Source organism: Parasteatoda tepidariorum, chromosome 7, assembly GCF_043381705.1.
Source record: "Parasteatoda tepidariorum isolate YZ-2023 chromosome 7, CAS_Ptep_4.0, whole genome shotgun sequence".
NCBI classification, from domain to species: Eukaryota; Metazoa; Arthropoda; class Arachnida; order Araneae; family Theridiidae; genus Parasteatoda; species Parasteatoda tepidariorum.
The window spans coordinates 53,118,872-53,143,817 of record NC_092210.1 but is presented as its reverse complement, the minus strand read 5'-3'; the positions used below and the strand labels follow the sequence as shown (position 1 = coordinate 53,143,817).

At 31.6% G+C, this 24,946-nt stretch overlaps 1 protein-coding gene across 1 annotated transcript; it reads left to right on the top strand.

The window, feature by feature from the left end:
- The first annotated feature begins 979 nt into the window (after nucleotides 1–979).
- Nucleotides 980–6,900, top strand: LOC107456515 (uncharacterized). Its single transcript, XM_016074390.3, has 2 exons — nucleotides 980–1,809; nucleotides 5,796–6,900. The coding sequence occupies exons 1-2, from the start codon at nucleotides 1,159–1,161 to the stop codon at nucleotides 6,171–6,173; spliced, it is 1,029 nt and encodes a 342-aa protein (XP_015929876.2). The 5' UTR covers nucleotides 980–1,158; the 3' UTR covers nucleotides 6,174–6,900.
- The last annotated feature ends 18,046 nt before the right edge of the window (nucleotides 6,901–24,946 follow it).

Sequence of the window (24,946 nt, the reverse complement as noted above, 5' to 3'; positions counted from 1 at the left end):
TTTATAATTCTAAACCAAATATATCTTTTTCACTAGCTAAAAACGGAAGAATCACATATAGGTTAATTTTCGAAAATGTATAAAATGTTCTACAGGTATTCAAATAGAATTTTATTTTTAATTATCAAGATAAATTAGAAATTTAATACTATTCCATAATTCCTACCAAATACAGCTATAATTTCTTAAGCAAATTAAAAACTGATAAATTAATAGTACATCATTCTTAACTGGACAAATCTTCGTTTCTGTAACAAAAACTTTAGGTGAGATGGGTTAATTTCTGAATGTACCTAATGTGGTATACTTGCATTCGAATAAGAATGATTAAAATAAAAGTGTAATATTATTCTATAAACTACATTTTCTATCAAAGGAAATCAATATTTTTTCAAATAAAATAAAAACCGATAAATTAATTATAATTCTCCACAGAACAAATTTGCTTTGCTATAACAAACACTGTCTGGCAAGACGGGTTAATTTCTGAATATAAGTAATGTGACGGACTAATATTCAGATTAATTTGAATTTTTTACTGAAGAAGATTAAATTAAAAATTAAATTTTATCTATAATCTTTAACAGCTTTTTTTTATCAATAATCTTAGGTGTATTACCTTGGTCAAAATAAAAATTCATAGATCAATTTCAAACTTCAAATCAAACAGAACTAAAATTTAAATAAAAAAAATTATACATACTTAAGGCCTTTATAACTTTTTACTTCCTGCTTAAGTTCGATCAATAAACTTCCTCTTCTGATTTCCTCCAAATCAGTTATTACAAAAGGCCACCTGGGCAAACTTCACATATTCATAGAGAACTTAAATCAAAACTTTACTTTTTCCAATAATTTTCCTTTCATACTGACTCAAGAACTGCTTTATCTTTTTATTGATAAGTCAATAGAAACGGAGAAATTATATTGTTTATCATAGAAACGTTATTATCTGATATAAAAACCGCAATGAAACTTAATCTGGAGCATAAAATAACACAATTGTTGTTATCTGTTCTAAAGTTTCGGTTTGTACGGGGAATTCCCGTCTAGTATTCAATGGTTTTATTACCATACGTCTTTTTAAACTGGCGGCTCGAACGATTTTTCTTAACATAGCTTTATAAATATGTACATTTTGTAAATACTTGTGCCAGTATGTTAAGTCCTTCAAATTACTTAACGTTGTACAGCAACGTACGCTCTAAAGAAATTGAAAAGTCTGACACTAAAACTGAGGAAATTAAACTTGCAATTAAAAATATTGAAAAAGTGTACAAACCAAATTCGAAATTTTGGGTCGAGAAATTTGATCAAAAAGCCAATTACGATGATCCTGCTTACAGATGTGCATATTTGTTTAAATATGCTTCCTTGCACACATTTTTAGTGCAGGATATATTTACCAGAGTTTTAATAGAGTGTTCGGCTGTTATGAATCCTATATTTTGGAGTCATAACAATTGTGTTAATATTTGCAGTCTCGGTGGTGGACCAGGAATTGATGCCATTGGGATTATTTCTGCATTGCACAGAAGATTTGGACTCGTTTGTTGCTCTACGAAAATTCTCGAATTGATGCCCGGATGGAAGGATACCTTTGATTCGATTTTAGGTGAATTTCGGAACAATCATTATGGATTGTCTGGGAATCTTACGCCACAGTATTTTCAGTTTTCATACGTAGAGGCTGACTTGCTGGGCAAGATGGACAGCGTTGTAAAGAAAACTATAAGCTCAGCAAATTTGATAACTATGGTTAAGTTTCTCTCTGCTGTAACTTGTGTGGATACTGCACAAATGATCAGAGTAAGTGTTAAAATATTTGATTTTTACAAATAGAATTTCTTAAACTTTATTAATGAATTTAACTTTTACTGAATTTATAAAATTTAATTATATTAACCACTTTAGTATGTAACTCTGTCAATTGTATATCAATTTATCACTAGTCAATATTTCAGTAAACAAATAAATAAAACTAATTAAAAACTTTAACTCTCAAGTAATGTATCTTATTTATTTTAATTTTTTATACAGTAATTAGTTGTTTTAAGCAATTTATTAAATATTTCAATGTAACACGCACATAATTAGTAGAACAAAAGTAGAATTCATGTTTCCTAATTTCTCTATAGGCCAGGATAGCCTGGCTGGTAGGGTGTTGGACACATGTTTAAGAGGTCGAGAGTTCGATCCCCGCCGGCCGAAGACTCCCCGTGTACAAAATATTAGCTGGTGCATGCTAAATCTGTTGGGGTCACAAAGTCCTCCAAATTTGCATAACAAATGAATACCACTGGGGGTACTTCATCGCAAATTAATCGTGCTCTGGTTCAGGTTAAAATAACGATCTACGGAGGGATGGATAGTTTGTGAATGTGTCTCCTCAGTAAAACGGAATGTGACGTATGTATGTTGCCTCTGGATCCTCCTTAGGCATGTTTCCGAGACCGTCGCCAATAGCCCAATGTGCAGCTCTAGTGCGACATAAATAAAAAGTACCGAATCACCAAGTATAATTTCTCTATACGCGTTGTTATTTAGCATATTTCTCTATTAGTTAACTTATTTGAGCATGAGTTAGTGTAAACGTGTAGAAGAACATAATACTTTTGGTCCATGTTCGGAAATTTCACTTAGGGATACTCCCTCATTTTAGATCTTTTCATTTAAACCAGTACTTTTATTTATCTAAATTGTCCTACTTTTTGATTTCCTAATGATTTAAGTCGAAATCTATATTTAAATAGGTTCTGAGATAGCTATTTTGTCATAATTTTTACAATTTGTTACCAAACTAGATGAGCTTGGAAATTTGAGTAAATTTTTAAATTAATTTGTTGTGTGAATTATTTATAAAAAGAAAGCATTCATATCAGTCCAGTGGTTCTAGAGCAGTGTTTCCCATACTTATGACTTTTGTGTACCCTTTCTAAATTTTTCGTAACGCTGTGTACCACTAATAAAAAAATTAATATATTTTTTACTGTAAAAAAAATGCACAAAAGTTCAAAATCATAACTGGCTGTTGACACCACTAATTACTAACTGTTAACTCTGCAAAAAATAGCCAATAGAAAATATGTAATCGTCAATTTTCATGACTAGCATTGTTTTTAAATAAAAATTTTTGAAATTTTCGTTTGTTGCAAGATATTTCGCATTAGAAAGCGTACCCCCGCTAAACTATTCCCGTACCCCTGGGGGTACGCGTACCACACTTTTGGAAACACTGCTCAAGAGAAACACCAAATGAAGCAGTGCTTTCACAACATTTCTTAAAAGGGAAGATAACGGAGGTGTATGTTGACGGGGATAAAGTTGAGGAAAATCAAATCCAATTGTTAGATCGTCGTCTCACGTGACTATTGAGAGCAGTGATCTAATCAGAACGTAAGAAACCTACTTTATGTTAATTTTTCTAATTGCAATATTTTTATACAATATACACTTATTGCAATATTTCTATTTTAATTCATTCTGTTAAAATAACATTAATTTTTATGTTAATTTTCTTTAGACGCGATTTCTTTAAACATACTATTATAATCATTAACATAATTTTTATAATTTTGCCAAATCGATTATCGTAATGAACACAACTGTGGACATTATGTAGTTATTACTACGAATTTTTATTTGAGTTTTTTTTTTCAAACTTATTTAAATGATGAAACAATTTAAGAAACAAACAATTTTAACAAGCAATCGAACAAACTTATTTAAATTGCATAATTAAATGACTAAACCTGTATTAAATGATTTAAACAATCTCAATACTTGCATTCGAATAAGAATNAAAACATATTCCACATCAACATTCAGATACAATTACAATTACAGATATACATACACATATTCTCAAGAGCACACATACACGCATTAATATAACATTACTGTTATGTATTTCATGCGCCCCACGTTTTTCGTTTTTCAAATTTTTTTTAATTATTATTCTCCACTACAAAAACGTGGTTTTTAAAAATATTATTTTTTATTTTGAATTTTTTTTTGTGTTAATTTTCTTTAGACACGATTTCTTTAAACATACTATTATATAATCATTGACATAATTTTTATTATTTTTACAAATAGATTATCGTAATCAACACAACTGTGGTCATTATGTATTTATTATTACGAATTTTTTATTTGAGTTTTTTTTTTCAAACTTACTTAAATGATGAAACAATTTAAGAAACAAACAATTTTAACAAGCAATCGAACAAACTTATTTAAATTGCATAATTAAATGACTAAACCTGTATTAAATGATTTAAACAATCTTATTTCATTCTTAACTTACTTTAATACGTTAAAGGAATTTTAATATAATTGGAACTCTTTACAAACAGTGATTAAAAAACCTAACACATCGCACTGTTGATAAATATTATTTAGATACATGGGAAACTTATAAGCATGTCTGAAAAAGAATTAAATCAATTATGGAAGATTTATGAAAAAACTTCTTAGCTGAAGCACATTTTGAAACCGCGAACAGATTCTTTTATGATTGGTTTATTGAAATTACATACATTTGCAGGCTTGTGTGCTCAATTTAGGCTAATAAACCTTTGTCAAAGAAGAACAGATATCACAATACACAGAATGGCGTCACGGAGAAGCATCCAGGGTAACAGCGGGATTCGAACCCGTGACCAATACGTTTTGCACAGTGCTTGGCGTTCGATACAGCTCGGCCAGGGAGACCCCAGATTCTCTTTAATTCATTTTTTTTCAAACGAAATAAAAACAAAAGAAAGAAAATCGTACCTTAGTTGTTTTGTTCGTAATATCGAAGTCAAGCATGAATGGCTGCGATCACTAAGCGGGTGGGTGACCACTTTGATCAGCATTGCATAAGGACCGAGGGTGCTCGGTATCGGGCCTCGTGAAACTGTTCTACCGTAAAGTTCTCACAGGTCGTCGGACTACCTAAGTAGGGGAGCCATCCCTTCTGCAGAGGATCAAAATTGTGATGACGTGTCTTCGGATCATCCTCAGGGATGTTTCCCAGAGTGTCACCAATAGCCCATTGAGCAGCTCTAGTGCGACGTAAATAAAGTACCTACCTGTTCCTAATATCACTCCTATTTTGAATCATCAATAATCACGTGAAACAACCATCCAATGTCAGGGTTCTATTTTCCTCCATTGTTCATCTTCATGTACAGTTTGATGTTGTTGTTGTTTTAGTTCATTTACGTCGCACTAGAGCTGCACAATGGAATATTAGCGACGATCTGGGAAACATCCCCGAGGATGATCCGAAGACATGCCATCACAATTTTGATCCTCTGCAGAGGGGATGGCACCCTCGCTTCGGTAGCCCGACGATCTGCACGCGAAGTCGAGCACTTTACGGTAGAACAGTTTAACGAGGACCAATACCGCACACCCTCGGTACCTACGCAAACTAATCCAAGTGGTCACCGACCCGCACACTGACCGCAGCCAGTGATGCGTGACTTCGGTGATCTGCTGGGAACCGTGTCTTAACGATCAGTCCACTGCGGGACTACCGTTTGATAATAGGCATGAAAGAAAGCACTGTCACTGATGTCATATATGTAAGTCATAAGCTTCTGTTGAAATTCCCCCCCCCCCGAATCAAATCAGTTTAGTTGGACGTCATCAACTCTATCAAGGTCTTCTTAATTATTTATTAAATAAGAATACAATTAATTAAAACGGTAGTCAATTTAAAAAATATATATATTTTACGTTCTTATACTAATGTTTGCACAATTTAAATAGCAAGAGTAACCCTCACTCAATTTCTTTTACAGAACATTTTCAAGTCAATGCGTCCTGGCGCAGTAGTTTTCATTATTGACAATGCAGCTGGTGGATACAGTGAGCTAGTGTCTGAAATAGCAAAAGAATGCACACTAAGACCTATTTTTGGCCCATTGCAGTACCTTCAGTACACTAACGCCCAATTTAATGTAGAAGATTATAATAGTAGAAGTTGCTCTAGTACACAAATGACCGTTCATTTATTAATGAAGCCATACCTAACAGAATGGAATTCATCAATTACTGGAATGAACTTTCCCGCCAGTATCCCAGTGAGTCCTCTCTGCTGGCGTCCACCGTTACGGCGTCCACCATACTGGCCCCCCTTCATTCCCCGGCCCCCGCCTCATTTTTTTACAGATGTATAAAGAAAATTTTAATACTATTATTTGAAAATTCCGTATTAATATCTGAATAATATATTTTTTATATTTTTGAATGGAATCTAAGCCTACACAGAGATTGGCTAAAATACAGACGTGATTTGGCTGTGAAAGTATTTTATAAATTTTGCTTCATTTCACAAAAGAAAATTTAAATTTATAACTTTCAATAAGGTGTACAAATCTATTTGATTTAGCCAATAAGAAATATATTCCATAGAAAACATATTAGTATACATACTTGCTCACCTGTGAATATATGTATATATATTGCATCATTTGCAAACCCGTTTGACTGAAATTTAGTATATACCTATATTGTCCAAAAGCAGTCAAAATGACTGTATTGTAAAAGAATAATTAATGTGTAAAGAAATTTGTTTAAAATTAATTTTTAATATTTTCATATTATTTACAGTTATGTAACAAGTTATTAGTAAATACTAACAATAAAAAATTATATGTTGTACAAAATTCTAAGTAATTGAGTCATTATATATATCATTGTTTTTCTAATTGAAATTAAAACCAGTTAAAATGACTTCCTAGGCAGTCTAGTGTTAAGCATAGGATACACCCTGTCAGTGTCCGGGGGCCTCAAGCACTCAGGGGTCCCTTGAGAATTTTACTTTTTATAATTTATATTAAAAAAATAAAAATAAACAGCATTGCCTTATGTAATTTCTAAAATAAATATATTCTCGTGTAAAAAGTGTGCATTTTTATTTTTCTTCTACAAATAATGATTTATTATCATGCAAATACCTATAATTTGATCAGTTTATCACCAGGAAGACTTAAAAAGTCAACCGAAATCTATTTCTCTATGTTAAAATGAAGTTTTTCGGTACTCAACTATCTAAGTCATAATGTCGTTGTTTAATTACGTTGCACTGGAGCTGCACAATGGGCTATTGGCGACGGTCTGGGAAACATCCCTGAGGATGATCCGAAGACATGCCATCACAATTTTGATCCTCTGCAGAGGGGATGGCACCCCCGTTTCGGTAGCCCGACGACCTGCAAGCGAAGTCGAGCACTTTACGGTAGAACAGTTAAACGAGGACCAATACCGCACACCCCCGGTTCCTACGCAGGCTGATCCAAGTGGTCACCCACCCGCTCACTGACCGTAGTCCGTATTGCTTGACTTTGGTGATCGGCTGGGAACCGTGTCTTAACGATTAGTCCACTGCGGGACAAGTCATAATGTCTCTAAATATGCTTGACTAGCACCAACTCTGTTTAGTATTATAATTAGTTAAATAAAATGTTAATTGAAACAGTTTAGAATTACACAGCACTAAAGGACACAGCAACTTTTAAACTGGTTATGTCTGATGCACACTAAAAGATGTTTTAATAACTGACTTTGACGAAATAATTAATACCCTTTGAATTCTTTTTTTATTTGTTATACCCTTATGTTTTTTTCAATTTAATTATTTTAATTAGCTTCTTGGTTTTGAAAATTACTTTATTATTTGAAGATTGCAACTAGTTAGCATCATAATTTTTTTTAAAAAAACTATGCATATAGGGGTTTTCAATTAAAAGTTCCCATTTTAATTTGGGACTACACGTTTAAAAATGCTTTATTTTATGTGCATTGAGTTTTTGGGAGTAATAAAAATGTGTTGAAATTATTGCAAATCTTAAAAATGCTTTTATGTAAGTGAAGTTTTTTAGTTTGATTTTAAGCAGTATAATATGTTATAGGGACCAAAAACATTTCTGTGCCCGGGACCCCTGCTTGCTATTGAGACTGCCCTGGTCATTTGATTTTATCTTCTTGACTTTTCTGATTTACTAATAATAATGTTCATTTCTCTTATATTATGGAAGAGAAAATGATATACCTCATTTATATTCACAGTAAATAGATAATTATTTTGTTCTGAATACGCTAAATAGAAAAAAAAACTGGGTTTAAATCTCCTGGCCACTCAAATAACGAAAAACCAAGACAAATAGAGGTTTAAAACTTTCCGGACAAAAAAATCTGCCATGAAACGAAACTTAAAGTAACATTAAATTACGTGCTTAATTTTGGCACGTTTAGTGTTTTATTTGGCGTAAAATAATACATTTTCCTGTATATACAAAATATGATACATTGTTCACAAAATGTAAATTAGCTGTCGTGGTCCAAAAAGCCTTTCACCTTGAAGGAGGACAAAACACTCTGTTTCTGTAAAATACGATTTACAGCTACCTTTCGATTGTTTTTCAAGAACAGAATAAGCAACTTCATTGTCTTTTGAGTTATTTGAGAGGAAGCATTTGCATATCATATAATTCAAAGAAAGTAATAAAGAATATATATTTGACAATAAATTACGTTCTTTCATTTTTATCATGGTTTCTCTCTGTTGCATTATTCAGCAAAATTGTGTAAATATGAGTTTTTTGTCAATAACTAATAATGCTTAATAAGAAATATTTGTGGCATATAAATTATTTTTCTCTCCAATTTTTCTTTTGTGTTTACTAGGCATTTTTGTTTGTCCGCTTTCTTAAATGCTATGTCGTACCTTTTATAACTTCAGTACCCTTTGTTTTAGGATTCTAAAATTAAAACATTGGCTACAAGAAGCAATTTTAGCTCCCGATTCTAAGGATCATTAGAACGTCGTTCGGGAAAGATTTTTGAATAATTAATTTTGCGATGTTTTTTTTTTTATTTTTTTTTTAAACTTTATCCATTTTTACTGCATACATTAAACTGCAGACGATTCTGTTCTGGAGTTTATTGCACTTTCTTCAATATTAATTTTTATTTCAAGGTCAGTGATCAGCATGAGTAGCATTTGAAAGCTACGTCACCGAATATATTTTCTGAAACTATATCTTTGTTTTTTTTAAAAATATAGTTATGCTTTCGAAACGTATTTGTAAAAAACTAAATAATTTAAAATCAAATGTATTTGAAATAAGGTTAATAGAGAAATAGTACTGATTCGCCTAGGAAAACCGTAAAAAAATTGCTGTAATGTTATTAATACTGTAAAATTCACAAATAATAATATCTCTTTCGACGCATTAAATTCTGCCCCAGTAGAACACCGAACTCAAGCGTCACTGACTGCTGTCAATAAGCTGGTGGGTGACCACCTTAATCAGCCTGCGTAAGAACCAAGGGTGCACGGTGTTGGTCCTCGTTAAACTGTTCTACCTTAAACTGCTCGACTTCAAACGCAGAGCGTCAGGCTACCAAGGCAGAGGAATCATCCCCTCTGCAGAGGATCAAAATTGTGATGGCATGTCTTCGGATCATCCTCAGGGATGTTTCCCAGATCGTCTTCAATAGCCCATTATACAGCTCTAGTACAACGTAAATAAAATATCTATCTATCTATCAAATTCTACGTGAAATTGCAAATAATTTTATCGGATAAAGATGTTTTTTTTAAAAAATTTTATAGTTAATAATCCTTGAACTAATTGCGAAATGATACTTTTTTTTATTCAGTCATATTTCCAGCACATATTTCAACAGCTTTTCATCGTCATTTTAAATTTTTAAATTTTATAGTTTAGTTTTGCAAATCAAAATGTAATGTAAAGAAAAAAAAAGTGGGCAAACATTCGAGAAAAATATGCACTCAAAATTGGAATAATTTAAGAACAAATTTGAATTTACAAAAAGGGTTTGTTAGTTCATAAACAAAACTGACGAACAACAAAATATAATGTGTAATGACCGCCAAACAGCGAATCTTAGAAACTTTCTTTTGAGGTCTTTGATACTTCTACCTCCTCAACCATTTTTATGCAAAATTGTGGCTAGACATATTTTTTAATTTAGAGTATAGAAGCAGGTGAAGCTAAAATATAAGTAGAAAATAAAAAAAAATGCAATACTAGAAATAGTACTAGAATTTCATTGAAAAAGTAAAAGACATTTCTACTATGCATATAATTGTAGTTATCTTCCTTCGCTGCACTGTATATTTCGTGGGCCCAGGATAGACTCACATCAAGGGGGTAAAGATAAGACCCGGTCTTATGACGAGTGCAGAGGTTATCGAATGGAACAGAACAGTGCTGCTATTGGACGAAATCCTTATTATTTGTTAAGGTAGGAGTGTTTTGTAAATATATAATAAATTGAACTAAAAATAATTTTTGTAAATCAAATGACCAATAAATAAGGCTAGTTCAAAAACAAAAGTACATTAGAGAATTGCTATAGTGAAACAAACTTATCTACACTGAAGCCGTGAATTTATCAACGACAACACGCCAATAGGGTAGGTCCTTCTTCTTGACTAATAAAGTGTGATTTAGTTTCTTCGCTAGAAACTAATTTCCACAGAATCGAGTCTCCCGTTTTTAATATTTGAGAACAAACAATACAATATTATAGTTCGTCTAAAGTAAGAACTCCCCCCGCCACAAAGTCTTAGGCCGTCTGCCGCTATGGAAATAAGAATAGCGCATTTCAGGGAGGGTAGCTTCTCTTCACTCTTGAGCTAACACAGTAGACCAAAGAAAAAGAATACATTTCTCTCGCAGAATTGATCTGAAACCTGTCCTAAACAGTGACCCCACACCCCTACTTAAAATAGCTATATCTCGTTGCCATAGTCACCGCCACGGGTCCAGACGTATAGCTAGGGGTGTTCTTACTTTAGACAAGCTATAGAATTCTTGTAATGTTTCTTTAACTTGAAATAGAGAACGACGTTTGCAAAATTGAATTTTTTCTTGCGTTTAAAATTAGTTAAGATTAAAATTAAACTGCTGACGACTCTTTTTTTTTCTTACTTCGTGTATTTAAGAGAAAATATCAGTGATGTTGTCTAGTTTTCATTAAAACAGGAGTTTATTTCGCGTTCTTTATTATTTAATTATTTTTTATTCGATATGTTAGACACACTCATTGATAATCGTTAACTTGATAAAGAGACAGATTACGCGCGCATATTTAGTATTTCTACAGCTATCTGAAAAAGATAATGTTTCTTTTGTTTATAGTTATGCTTTAAAAAGTTATTTCCTTAAAAATTAAAGAAAATTAAAGATAAACTCCGCAAAAATCTTATAATATAAAGCTACTAGGAAGGATAAAATACAATAATAAATAAAAAATATTGGAATTATTTTAGCTTTATTAATTGAGTTGGTATTTGTCTTTTAGTTTTGTGTATGATTTCGTTGTGCTGTTCAGTACTAATTTATTGATTTTTTCCCTGTACGAAGAACTGACATTCAGCTAGTAATTTAAAAAAAAATTAGTTAAATATTTCGTTCCTTAGAATATTGTGAGAGTTCTTTTTTCAATGTTCTTTTAATAAAACTCCGCAAAAATAACTCGTAAGTTCGTTGAATGAATATGGAAATAGATTCTAAAAAAAAATATTTAAAAAAACCTTTCACTTTTTAAATCAGTATTCAGAGCCGGTACAATTTTCATGACCAAAAACTCCAACCTCAATAATTTAGTCCAATCCAACCACAAAATTAGTCGGTGGTCAATTAATATCGTGTGGCGTGTTCTTAACTCAAACCTACTGGCGTATAAAACTAGTTGAAGATGGTTTGGGAATCTGAAATGACCGCTTTGGGGTTGCCTGGGCTCACGACGGAATCTGAAATGAAAAAATAAAATGAAAGACAGGCGTTGTTTTCTCCACCTACCTTAGCACACCTGTAATATTTGCCTACTAATAACCCCTGAACGAGCATAAGTCTCTGTCGGGTTTTTCGCAAAGAGGCATGTCTGTTAAGATGACAAGCAACTTCCCCAGACTAGCTGAGAAGGTGATATCAAACTTATTTGTTAATTTTGGGGACCACTTATAAATTACAGACCTTTTGTCCATACCAATGCATGCGATAAACTTTTAGTTCACTAACTATATTTTTACTTTTAATTAAATAGCGTGTAAGGTTTGGTTTTATAATTTATTTATTTTGAGGAAGGATTTCTATTAAACATATATTTCATAATCGTCGTAGAACACCCGACCCAATTTTGGGTTTACGATTACTAATATTCAACTCCGTAACCTTGCAATTTTGAACACAATCCAGAAGACAAAGGGTTTCCTTGATCAAGTATTGGGAGAAATTTGCATTGGTGGAGGACTTTTTGAATGGAACTAATCTGCATTTGCGTTACATGGAGAGGAAAATCACGAAAATTTCCCACTGTTAACCTGACGACAAGGGACTCAAACCCATTATCTATCTTCCACTACGGATATTTTAAGTCAGCACTGTGGTCAGGTGCAGAATGCGTAACGACCTGCCATCACTGAGGTTCGAACCTGGTTTACCTCATTGAGAGGCGAATGCTCTATCTTGTGAGCGACCACGGCTCTATTATTAGATCTACAGTACAATAACAGTTTTATAGTACAAAAACAGAGCACCGCGTAGGCATGATATTTATATAGGTAACCGTTCAACGCAATAACCATGCTTAGCAAAATATTTTATTCTTTCTGATTTAAAATGTGTGTCATAAATTGAGTTTTAGTTTGTAAAGGTTAGAAGGTACACTTATCCCTTGGACGCAGAATTTTTATTAAACATATTTTTCATAAGTTTTTCCTTATTTTGTATTAATATAAGTCAAAATAAGTGAAAAATATTATATTTAGCATTTTATTAGTTTATGTTTATGAAACATTGAATAAAATGCAGGAGTCTTTTTTTCTGGTTTAAAGATAAAATCTTCCAAACACTTCCATACAATAGCTTTTCAAATTTGCACTCATATGCTGTTATTTAAATCTACGAGAGACAGTTAGTTATTCATCATTGAAAGTTCCTTTATTTACAAAATCAATTATTAATAAATTTTTGAATATCAATGAAAAAACACTCTACTCAACTACTTCTTTTCGATTCTATATTTTAGTACTAATATAGGTCCAATATCCTAGCGCATTGTTTTTAAGTAACTATTGCTTTTTATTATTAAAAAATACCAAAATCTATATTTCTTTGTAATAAAGCGACCGAAAAAAAAAAAAAATAAGAGACACTGCGTCTAAGGATTAATGAGTAGAAAGCAAAATAAACACCCAGAAAAATCGGCTTACCTGTATTGGAGTTCAAAGTTGGACCAAAATATGCTACCTTGAACACAATATTTGTGCAGTTTTGCTGCAATCATAACAAGATGTTAAATCGAACATTTTCAAGTTGAACCATAATATCGTGTAATAAGGTTCAAGAAGCACTATAGTATTGTTTAACTTAGAGAAGTATTGGAGTTGTAACTTGATGACTATAACTTGAACGATATATTATAATCCAAAACCATAAAACTCGCGTTCAGCAGTGCACTGATCGTAAAGACACGGTTCTCAGTAGAACACCGAAGTCAAGCATCACTGACTGCGGTCAGTAAGCGGGTGGGTGACCACTTTGATCAGGCGTAGGGACCGAGGGTCAGTGGTATCGATCCTCGTTAAACTGTTCTACCGTAAAGTGCTCGACCTCGCGTGCAGGTTGACGGGCTACCAAAGTGGAGGAGCCATCCTCTCTGCAGACGATCAAAATTGTCACGGCATGTTTTTGGATCATCCTCAGGGATGTTTTCCAGACTGTCGTCAATCACTCATTGTGCAGCTCTAGTGTGCAACGTTACCTACCTAAATACCCTAAAACTCGTAGCATAAAGGAATATTTTTGAAATATTATTTTTTTAAAAAAAATTGTAAGCATGACTTTTTAGACAACATAATTGCACAGGGATTTGGCTTAACTATTTTAATTGTCTCAATTGTTCTCATTCTTAACAAAACAAAAATTTCAAGAATTGTTGTCCTGAAAAAGAGGGGGGAAAAGCTTGTTCGCAAGTTCATACACAGTTAAAAAAAATATTTGTACACGTTAAACTATAATTTCTTGTAAACTTACTACAATATTACGGCTTTGAATAGAATCATGCGCTGTTCAATTGAAACCCTATCATTTGTAAAAAAAAATAAAAAAAATTATTTTCATGGCAATGTAGTAACTTGATAACTTTCAAATTTGCACAATGTAAGAGTTGAAAGTATTTTTATGATTTTGAAAAGTATAATCCTACATTTGAGAGAAAAAACATCTTTTTGACTAGTGAGATTTGTTTCCTAATCAATAATTAAGAAGAAAAAAGGCCAGCCAGGCGGCCGAGTGGTTAGCGTGCCTGCCTGCGACGTCTATGGCTGCGGGTTCGAATCCCGCTCTGGGCATGGATGTTTCTCTCTCTCTGTGTTGTCNAAATTGTCACGGCATGTTTTCGGATCATCCTCAGGGATGTTTTCCAGACTGTCGTCAATCACTCATTGTGCAGCTCTAGTGCAACGTTACCTACCTAAATACCGTAAAACTCGTAGCATAAAGGAATATTTTTGAAATATTATTTTTTTTAAAAGAAATGTAAGCATGACTTTTTAGACAACATAATTGCACGGGGATTTGGCTTAACTATTTTAATTGTCTCAATTGTTCTCATTCTTAACAAAACAAAAATTTCAAGAATTGTTGTCTTGAAAAAGAGGGGGGAAAAAAGCTTGTTCGCAAGTTTATACACCGTTAAAAAAATATTTGTACACGTTAAACTATAATTTCTTGCAAACTTACTACAATATTACGGCGTCAAATAGAATCATGCTCTATTCAATTGAAACCCTATCATTTGTAAAGAAAAAAAAAGAAATTATTTTCATGGCAATGTAGTAACTTGATAACTTTCAAATTTGCACAATGTAAGGGTTGAAAGTATTTTTATGATTTTGAAAAGTGTAATCCTACATTTGAGAGAAAAAACTTATTTTTGACAAGTGAGATTTGTTTCCTAATCAATAATTAAGAAGAAAAAAGGCCGGCCAGGTGACCGAATGGTTAGCGTACCTGACTGCGAAGTCAATGGCTGCGGGTTCGATTCCCACTCTGGGCATGGATGTTTCTCTCTCTCTGTGTTGTCTTCTGATGTGTGAATGTATGAATGTGGCCCACCCTATGAACGGGTATTTGTGGCAGTGGGGCGTGGGTAATGTTGCTCGCCTCCGTGACATTGGTTCACAGGTGCCCACTGGGTAACGATAAATGAGCAACACTACCGGCATCTTCTGAGGCGAAGAACGAAAGTTCAGTGCCTGCCGTTATTGAAAAAGAAAAATAATTAAGAAAAAAATTCAATTTTTTTTTAATGAAAATAGCAAGTCAAAACTTTTACAATTGCTAGTTACAACAAAAATTAACAAATAAATAAGTAAAATAAAATAAAAATTTCAGTTTGTATGGAGTTGGAGAAATTGTGAATTTTTTTTGGGGGGGGGGNTTTTGGGGGGGGGGGGAATTTCATTCCTGACTTTTCAAAATGTAAGAAATTTTAAGACATTAATAATTTCCAAGGGTTTACATAGAAAGAAAAAAAAATCATGTTCCCCTTTTAGCTTTTATTTTTATTTATAAAACAAAGTTTAAAGTTGACTAAAACTCAAAGAACGTAAATTATATATTTTCCCCGATGACCAACAATAGTGTCAGTTAAATAAGTCCAAAAAATTCGTACTTAAAATGATTCGCATTAAACTGCACATTTAAACCCTTTTATAATCATAAAAGCTTACAACTCAGCAAAACTAGAATTTGATAGACACACGTTTAACGTAAGTTTAACTTCGCTAATTACAAGTGAAGTTCATAAAATGCGAGTTAATTCACCCGTAATGAATCGTCGACTTTATGAACCACAGGTGTTCTTTTCATTCCGTAATATGCAATTTTTCCCGATTTCCGTGACAACGTCAAGCTGTACAGTGAGTGATTAATGAGTTTCAGCGAGCTTGCTCATCTGGGAACCGCTCTGACAAATGAGCGAGCACACTAATTAACCGCTCTTCAACGAGATTTCGGTGGTTGTCTTGTGTCGCAACGGGAATTCCAGATGGAAAAACGGATAAAAAGATATTAAGTCATAATCCTTTTTAGAATCAGCATTCCAGACACTCGGTGAATTAGTTTGGCTTGTCTTGAATGTGTGAAGTTGCTTTCTAAAAGCTTCAGTTTACAAGGTTTTAATTAAAATTTATGATGGACAATGATATAGACTGGAATTCTGTAAAGAGAAAAAAAAAAGAGATACAGTCGAGCTCCTATTTAAAGAACTTCTATTTTGCAAATTTCTCTATTTTGCGATTTTTTCCGAAGAACCAAGAACGTTTTAGAAAATTCTTCGTAAAATAACTCCGAAATAGCGAAGTGAATTTTCCATTTAACGAACTTTTCTTTAAGATCCACTTTCCCTATTTCCCTAAATATTTCGGAAAATTTCAAACTTGTTAACGCAAACGACCTTGAATTGATTTTCTCAGCCGCTTAACTTTTAGAGAAAGCTGTAAAACCCCTTTTCCTTTTTGTTTGCATTTCATACAGGAATCCATGCCAAAAATTGATTTACGAGAAGGCATAACTGAAATTTCTAAAGCATAGAACTTAGATGTTACAGATCGTACTATTCGTAACAGTTTTGCTGAAGCTGGATTCTTAGTCAGCGCAGAGAATTCGGAAAGTGCGGAGGACGAGAATGACATTCCTTTAGAAGAACTTAAAATGATGTGGGTTCAGCTAAGAGAGAATCACGAAATTAATTGATGATGTACTGATTAATGATTTTCTTTTTATTGATTCTGAAGCTGCAACCACAGAAACATTAACTGACTTGGATATTTTGGGACAGTGGGAAAAATAAAAACATTACAGCAATCAATAAATTGTGAAAAAGATCGGAAGATGTTGAAGAAATCACCAGACCTTCATATGATGAAATGTTAAAATCATTTGAAACAATTAAATAGTAGACAATAATTTTCAAGATAAAGGTGCATCAATTGATAATTTAATTACGTCTAGTGTTTATGAATTTAAAACCTGTTTTATGTTGTTTGTATTTCCAATGGTAGTTTTCTATTTAACGAATTTTCCATATAACGAACTTTTTGGGATTTAGTGACTTCGTTAAATAGAGATCCGACTTAACGATGATTATTTAAATACCACTTAGGCTATTAGTGACTTGTATTAGGTTAATTATAAAATATTTAAATACATAAAATACATTAAGTTAACTTCCAAAATTTTAAAATCGTGCCTTCTAGTTTTATAACTCTACCAGATCATATCAATATTTGGATCAATAAGCCTATTTTAACCCGGGCGAACTTCAAGAGTAATATGCAAAGCGAAGGCTCTTTTTGGTTTGGCGTCAGCGACTTTCTGTCTCTTGATTTGTAATTTAAAAAAAAATAAAATCAAGTGATACTGGTTTCACGTTAAATCAGTCGGTTCCCAAAGTTCCCCATATTCCCATAACAAATCATACCTCTGGGGATACTGATCCAGGAGCTTCTTTGTCTTCTGGATTGGGTTCAAAATTACAAGGCTACGGAGTTGAATATTCGAAGTCGTAAACCCAAAATTGGGTCGGCTGTTCAACGACGGTTATAAAATAAAGCATAAAATAAAGGCAAGTGAAAGTCATATGTTGAAATCTCTTTTGTCTTTTTGCCAGCAGTTATATCAGTCTAGTTCTCGCAGTATTATAACTCAAAATTATTGCAAACATTTCTTTCAACCTGGAGAAGAAAAAAAAGAGTCATCTCTGTAATTCAAAAGAAGTCGTATATTTAAAATTTGATTTCTCAGGAACTTATGTAGTTTGCAATGCTCGCTCAAATTTTGTATTTTGCCATGCAACATTACATACTTTAAAATGATGTAAAAAATTACATACCTGACAATTCAAAATTGTTTGGACTATTATTAAATAAATAATGAAAATAAACAATAAATATTTACTAAAATTTTTCTTTTGTATGAATTATCTTCTATCTTTTCTTTCTTTATTTATAAGAAGCCGCGCAGAAGCAACACCTCCTAGAATAAGGAAGGCCTCAGCACGGATCAAATTAGTAGTCCGATGTGACGAAGTTAACCGCGCAGTTGATAAAAAATTAGAAAGATGTCATTACGTTCGGGGTACTAAGCTGCGCAGTGGTTGAAAATACGAAATATGTCATTACGTTTGGACTACTAAAGGATATTTATGGTAACCCGTGCAGAGGCCTACTCTTTTCTAGGAGGTATTGGCAGAAGGCCCATATCCCATACATCATGAAATAGTATAAAAAGTTAAAATAAAAGACAGTTTGAGTTCAGCAGTCTATGGGGTGGCTGTTGCAGGGAGACAAGCACCTTGCTTGTATAACTGAAAGAAAATGAAAATAATAAGAGCAACTTGCTGTAATCAGTGGATGGCTGTAGTTTGATTGTCAACGTGAAGTAACATAGGTCAGGATTTCAGTATTGGTAAAGTGTTTGATGCTGTGGACTATTGGTACTTTGGATTATTGATGTAGACTATAGATGCTGGAATTGAAGACTATTATTATGAATTATCTTTGCATAAACGAATTTTTTAACTGTGTTCAAAAATTTTTCAGTTTAATTAAAAGTTTCTCGAGATATAGCGAAATGCCCAAAAAGTTAACGTTAAGGGGTCCAAACTTTGGATAGCTCTTCTTATCCGTCTGAACTAATTAATTAGCCTATTTTAGGAATTTGTTACACTTTGAAACATTAAGATTCAGTCCTAGAACATGAAGATCCGATCATTAGATCAAAAATTATACAGGGTGGTTAATTTTTTTTTAGCTCACTGTACATTTTAAATCCAAGGACTCAAATTTTAATAAACTTGTTTTTCAGAGAATTTATCAAACATGAGAAAAATATCGTTAATGTCACCAGCATCGAAAGTTATCCAGTAGAATTTTTTAATTATGAGGCAAACTTGTATTCAAAGGGGCAAAATTGCTACATGTGATAATACATTGTGCAGATTTTAATAAAACCGTTCGATTTTATACATATTTGCAAAAGGTTTTTATTAAATTGTTACAAGCAATATCCTTNATATATATATATATATATATATATATATATATATATATATATATATATATATATATATATATATATATATATATATATATATATATATATATATATATATATATATATATATATATATATATATATATATATATATATATATATATATATATATATATATATATATATATATATATATATATATATATATATATATATATATATATATATATATATATATATATATATATATATATATATATATATATATATATATATATATATATATATATATATATATATATATATATATATATATATATATATATATATATATATATATATATATATATATATATATATATATATATATATATATATATATATATATATATATATATATATATATATATATATATATATATATATATATATATATATATATATATATATATATATATATATATATATATATATATATATATATATATATATATATATATATATATATATATATATATATATATATATATATATATATATATATATATATATATATATATATATATATATATATATATATATATATATATATATATATATATATATATATATATATATATATATATATATATATATATATATATATATATATATATATATATATATATATATATAAATATATATATATATATATATATATATATATATATATATATATTGTAACTTTTTAGTCCTTAAAGGATGGATGTAATTTATATTTTCGATTTAATATAAAACACTCTACCGAAAAGTTATAACTAAATGAATACAACGTAACCAAGGACATATTTTAAAAACCGACATTTTACTATCAGCTTTAAAAGATAATTTATCCAAACTAATTTATTTTCTATGCAAATTTGCTTACAAAAATGCACCCCGCAACAAGAGCAAGCCGAAGGAAGACAATAACCTTTTGCATAAAACTCCACCTATAAATTCTTATCATCTTTCTTGCATGTAAAAAAGAGATTTACACACAATTAATAAACTTCACACTGTTTTCATTACTCATAATGTCATAACTGATAAGCTCAGCTTACATTTATTGGGAAGGAAATAGAATTCTAATAACAGAGTAGCACTATTTAAGCGGTGGAACGAAAGATAAGAAAGAAAAGAAAAGAAAAAAATCCTCTTACTTTTAGGCACGAAAGTTCTGTTTTTAGCTTTCACAAAGCCGAAATGAAAGTGACAGAGTATAAAATGCTTGGCCTATAATTTGTCATAAACCAATAATCAAAACTTAAACCTCCGCATTATATGTTATTTTTTCGGGGTAATCTTTCAGACATTTACGTGTTGTACTTGAAAGTAAGAATTATTATTTACAGGCATGTCTTGTTTTTGCGAGGATTTTTTTTAAACTGAAAAATATAAAGTTTAAATTTGGTAATAATGTATTAGGTTTAAAATAAAATTATATATCCTCTTGAGATAGGCTATTTAATTTATTGAACGGTCTTTGATATATAGTCTAACCCCTCTATAGTGAACCTAATGTATAGTGAACATTCGGTTGTTATAAATGTTTTTAGCTCTTCCGTGTAAGCTGCCAATTAACTTGTGTTATTTTATACGCTTACAGTGAAAAGCGGAAAAATTTGTATTTCGTTTATAGAGGACACAAATTTCCTTTTTGCAGGTAAAAATGTTAGTTTTTTTTAAATCTATGTGATAAGAGCCGTGTGGCTCATAGCATAGAGCGCTCACCTTCCAAGAGGTGACTCGGGTTCGAATCCCAGCTGTGGCTGGTCAATACGAATTCTGCACCGGTAAATACAAACCACAGTGCTTACGTAAAATATCCTCATAGATAGACGGATCATAGGATAGAGTCCCCCTGCCGTCAGGATAATCGTGGAAGGTTTTCGTAATTTTCCACTTAATGAAACGCAGATGCTGGTTTGTTCCATCAAAAAGTCCTCCATAAAGGCAAATTTGTCCCAATACTTGATCCAGGAGTTCCCTTATTTTTTGGATTGGGTTCCAAATTACAAGGCTACGGAGTTGAACATCGGTAGTCGTAAACTCAAAATTGTTTCTGTTGTTCAACGACGGTTATAAAATAAAATAAAATTTATGTGATAGAGACGCAATTGCTTTCGGGATAAGAGGTGTTCTAAAGAGGTGAATAAGGTTCGAATCCCAGCGGTGGCTAGTTTGTACGAACTCTCCTCCGGTTCACACTGATCACAGTGCTGAAATATCCTTAGTTCTAGGTGAATCATGGGTTAGAATCCTCTTTCCTTCGGGCTAAACATGGGAGATTTTCGCGGTTTTCTTCTTCATGTGACGCTAAGGAAATTACAGGGATACAAAGTGGAACATTGATTGTCGTAAACTCAGAATCGGTTCTGCTACTCAACCCCGGTTAAAAAATAAAATAAAATAAAATCTGTGCGATAAGTTCAAAAATATATAATTATGACTTTTAATGAAAAGGAAATGTTACACATTATAAAGGGGAGTTTACAATGAGTTATTTCTCTGTAATGACTATAATGGTAATGTTTCCAAAAAATAGGCATATCGTAGAACGAATTTGTTGCGCAGGAATTCCAACTTTTGAATGCAACTTTCTTCAAATATGACGGAAATAAAAAAAATATAATCAACTAAAAAATTCAAAAAAATGACGAAAATTGAAAAACGGCTTAAAAATTAATTAAGAGGAGACAACCATACTTTGTTATATGGAAAATATTTTAAATGTAATATATCACTTTGTTTAAAATTTTCGCCATAGAAATTCGCTGTAAGAATATGTAAGGAAATAATGATAAAGAATAAAGAAATAAAGAAAATAATGAATAAATAAGGAAAATATGGAATAAAATAAGGAATAAAGAAAATATAAGGAAACTATGTTGTAGGAGGGAGACTATATATTTAGTTAGTTTATAATTCATAAAGCAAATAATTTACTATAGCTATCACCATTTCCAACAATTTCGCTGAAATAAGCTAAATAAAGGTTTTTATTTTTATTTTGGATTTAGTGAACCATGGTTTATAGTAAATTTATTGCAGGGTCCGTTATTTCTAAATGAAAATACCCAAAATTTTGCATAAAAAGTCTTGTCTTAAACTTTCTAACAAAACTATTTTTACCGAAGAACTTTTATTATTTTAAGTAATAATTTAGTAGAACTACAAGGAAGGGCATTTTTAAAGTTCACAAAGTAATATAATAATTTTAGTTGTGAATGTATTTATGCTTAAATGTCTGATTATGTTAATTTATGTTTCGTTAAGCTGATCTCAAGACCACAATTTATCCTCATTTGGATGCAGTGAAGTGTGACGTAATATTAAAATTAGCTGTCCGCATCAGCGAATAAAATTAAAACGCTATGTGCATTATTTTTAGGGGTGGGTAAAGAAATAATAATGTGCATAAAAATTATGCCGTCTTCAAAAATTCTAAAAAAAAAAAACGATGTTCGCAAACAGATTTTATTAGAACTTTAAATCTGAATAACTCTTTAGTAAAACTTGAAAACTGTTATCAACTATAAAGAAAGTCTTTCTGCAAAGATTATTTTCATAAAATAGTTACAACATTCAACAAAGTGCACTAAATTTTAAGAGTTGTGCCACCCAAGTTGAAAATGCGTCGTAATTTCTGTTATCTGGCTTTTGCTTACGCAAAGCAATAAAATAAACTGATTAACAACTACATCACACAATAAAGCTATTCATCGATATTTGTTCCCACTTTTGCCGACGAAAAAAACCGTTTCTTTAAAAAGAAGACTTGTTCTGTTTTATCATCTTGTTTCGATGATGGTACTTAGAAGAACAATAAAATCTCACCCTATCGCAGTTTATTAAGAATGCTTCCCCTTTTCCTAAAATAATTTATAGAGTAATTAAACATTTATATTGCAAGAGTCGATTCGGCTATATTTATAATTTTAAAGATTAAATTCTGGAGTCTTAAGAGGCCGTCATACCAAGGGAGAGACCATTCGTAGTAAATTACACTGAGGATTACAATTTTTTTGTTGTGATTATACAAATATTTGATATAACCTAATTCGGGGGTTAAAAATCTGAAATTAGTATTTCTCCTAAAGCTGTATATTTGTTAAAGACGTTTTTAGTCTATTTTTTGCCGAAGTTTAAAAACGTTAACGTTACGTCACGTAAATGTTGCGACAAGCATCTAGGGGAATTAAGATACATTATAATTACATAGGTACTCCTGCGGTCGGAATTGCCGTCTTACGCGGCTGGGTGTACTCTCCTATTACGACTTGTTCAGAAGCACACAAAGAGGCAATTCAGCGTCCCTGGCGTTGTACGATGACATTTCTGGGAATGGGTTCCTATGCAATTTTAATGCTGATGATGCGTCCTAATTCCCCTGGAAGTTTGCTGCAACATTTATGCGACTCCCTGTCATATATAACGTTTTTAAAACTCGTATATTTCATCGAAATATAGATTGAAATGTCATTCTAAAAAACTGCAAATTGGATCGAGAAACCGAATGGATTTGAAATCAACGATACGAAAGTATCTTAGAATTGTCTTAAGATATTGTCTTATGAAGAAAAACTCATGCAACTGAGATAAAAATTATTCCAACAGTGTTATTTTTTTATTTTATTTATGTTAGTAATTTAAGATTTAAAGTATGGAAAAAGTGGGTTCAATTAAATATAGAGTAAGCAAGTTTTTAAAGCTTAAAAAGAACAACAACACAAAATAGAAAAATGCCAACAAATTATGGCAGAATAACGCAGGATTACACAGTGGGAAGTAATCGTGCAGTCATTTGCTTACAGTCTGATATTATGAAACATGGCTTACACGAGATATACCTAAACTCGCTTTTTTTCTTTACTTTAAATTTTAAAATACCAATGAAGATAATACCAAGAAATAATTTTACCTTTGTGAAGTGCTCTAGAATGCTTTCTAGCGGCTCAAATAAGATAAAATTTGAACAACAAATAATTCAAATGATGTCTTTGGCATTTAATAAATGAAAGAGGAATCTCCGATTGGCGGTGATAATAACACAAATATATAGTACATGTATCTTGAAAACGTGAAACATCTTTTGCTTTACAGCCCCTATTAGCAATATTGTTTTGGATCGAAAATCCTACCAATAAATTTTCCAACCAGAACCAACAGAGCTTCTCGAATAAAGCAGCCACGAGAGGTCCACTTTCCCCATGTGTGCTACACATAGTGAACGCTTTTAATATTAATTTTTTCAAATATTTATAATTTTTNCTTTAAGTGGGAAGTAATCGCGCAATAATTTGCTTCCAATCTGATATTATGAACCATGGTTTACACGAGATATACCTAACTCGCTTTTTTTTGTAACTTTAAATTTCGAAATACCGATGGGGATAATACTAAGAAATAATTTTTCCTTTGTAAAGTGTTCTAAAATGCGTTCTAATGGCCTAAATTAGATAAAATTTGAACAACAGATAATTCAAATGATGTGTTTGGCATTTAATAAATGAAAAAGGAATCTCCGATAGGCGGTGATATAACACAAATATATAGCACACGCATCTTGAAAATTTGAAACATCTCTTGCTTTACAGCCCCTGTTAGCAATATTGTTTTGGATAGAAAGTGCTACCAATAATTTTTCCGACCAGAACCAACAGAGCTTCTCGAATGAAGCGGCCACGTGAGGTCCACTGTCCCCATGTATGCTACACATATTGAATTGAACGCTTTTAATATCAACTTTTTTCTATATTTTTAATTTTTGCTTCTTAAATCATATTGAATATGTTTACATCTAGTGCAACACAGGTTCTTGTTTTTAAACTCTT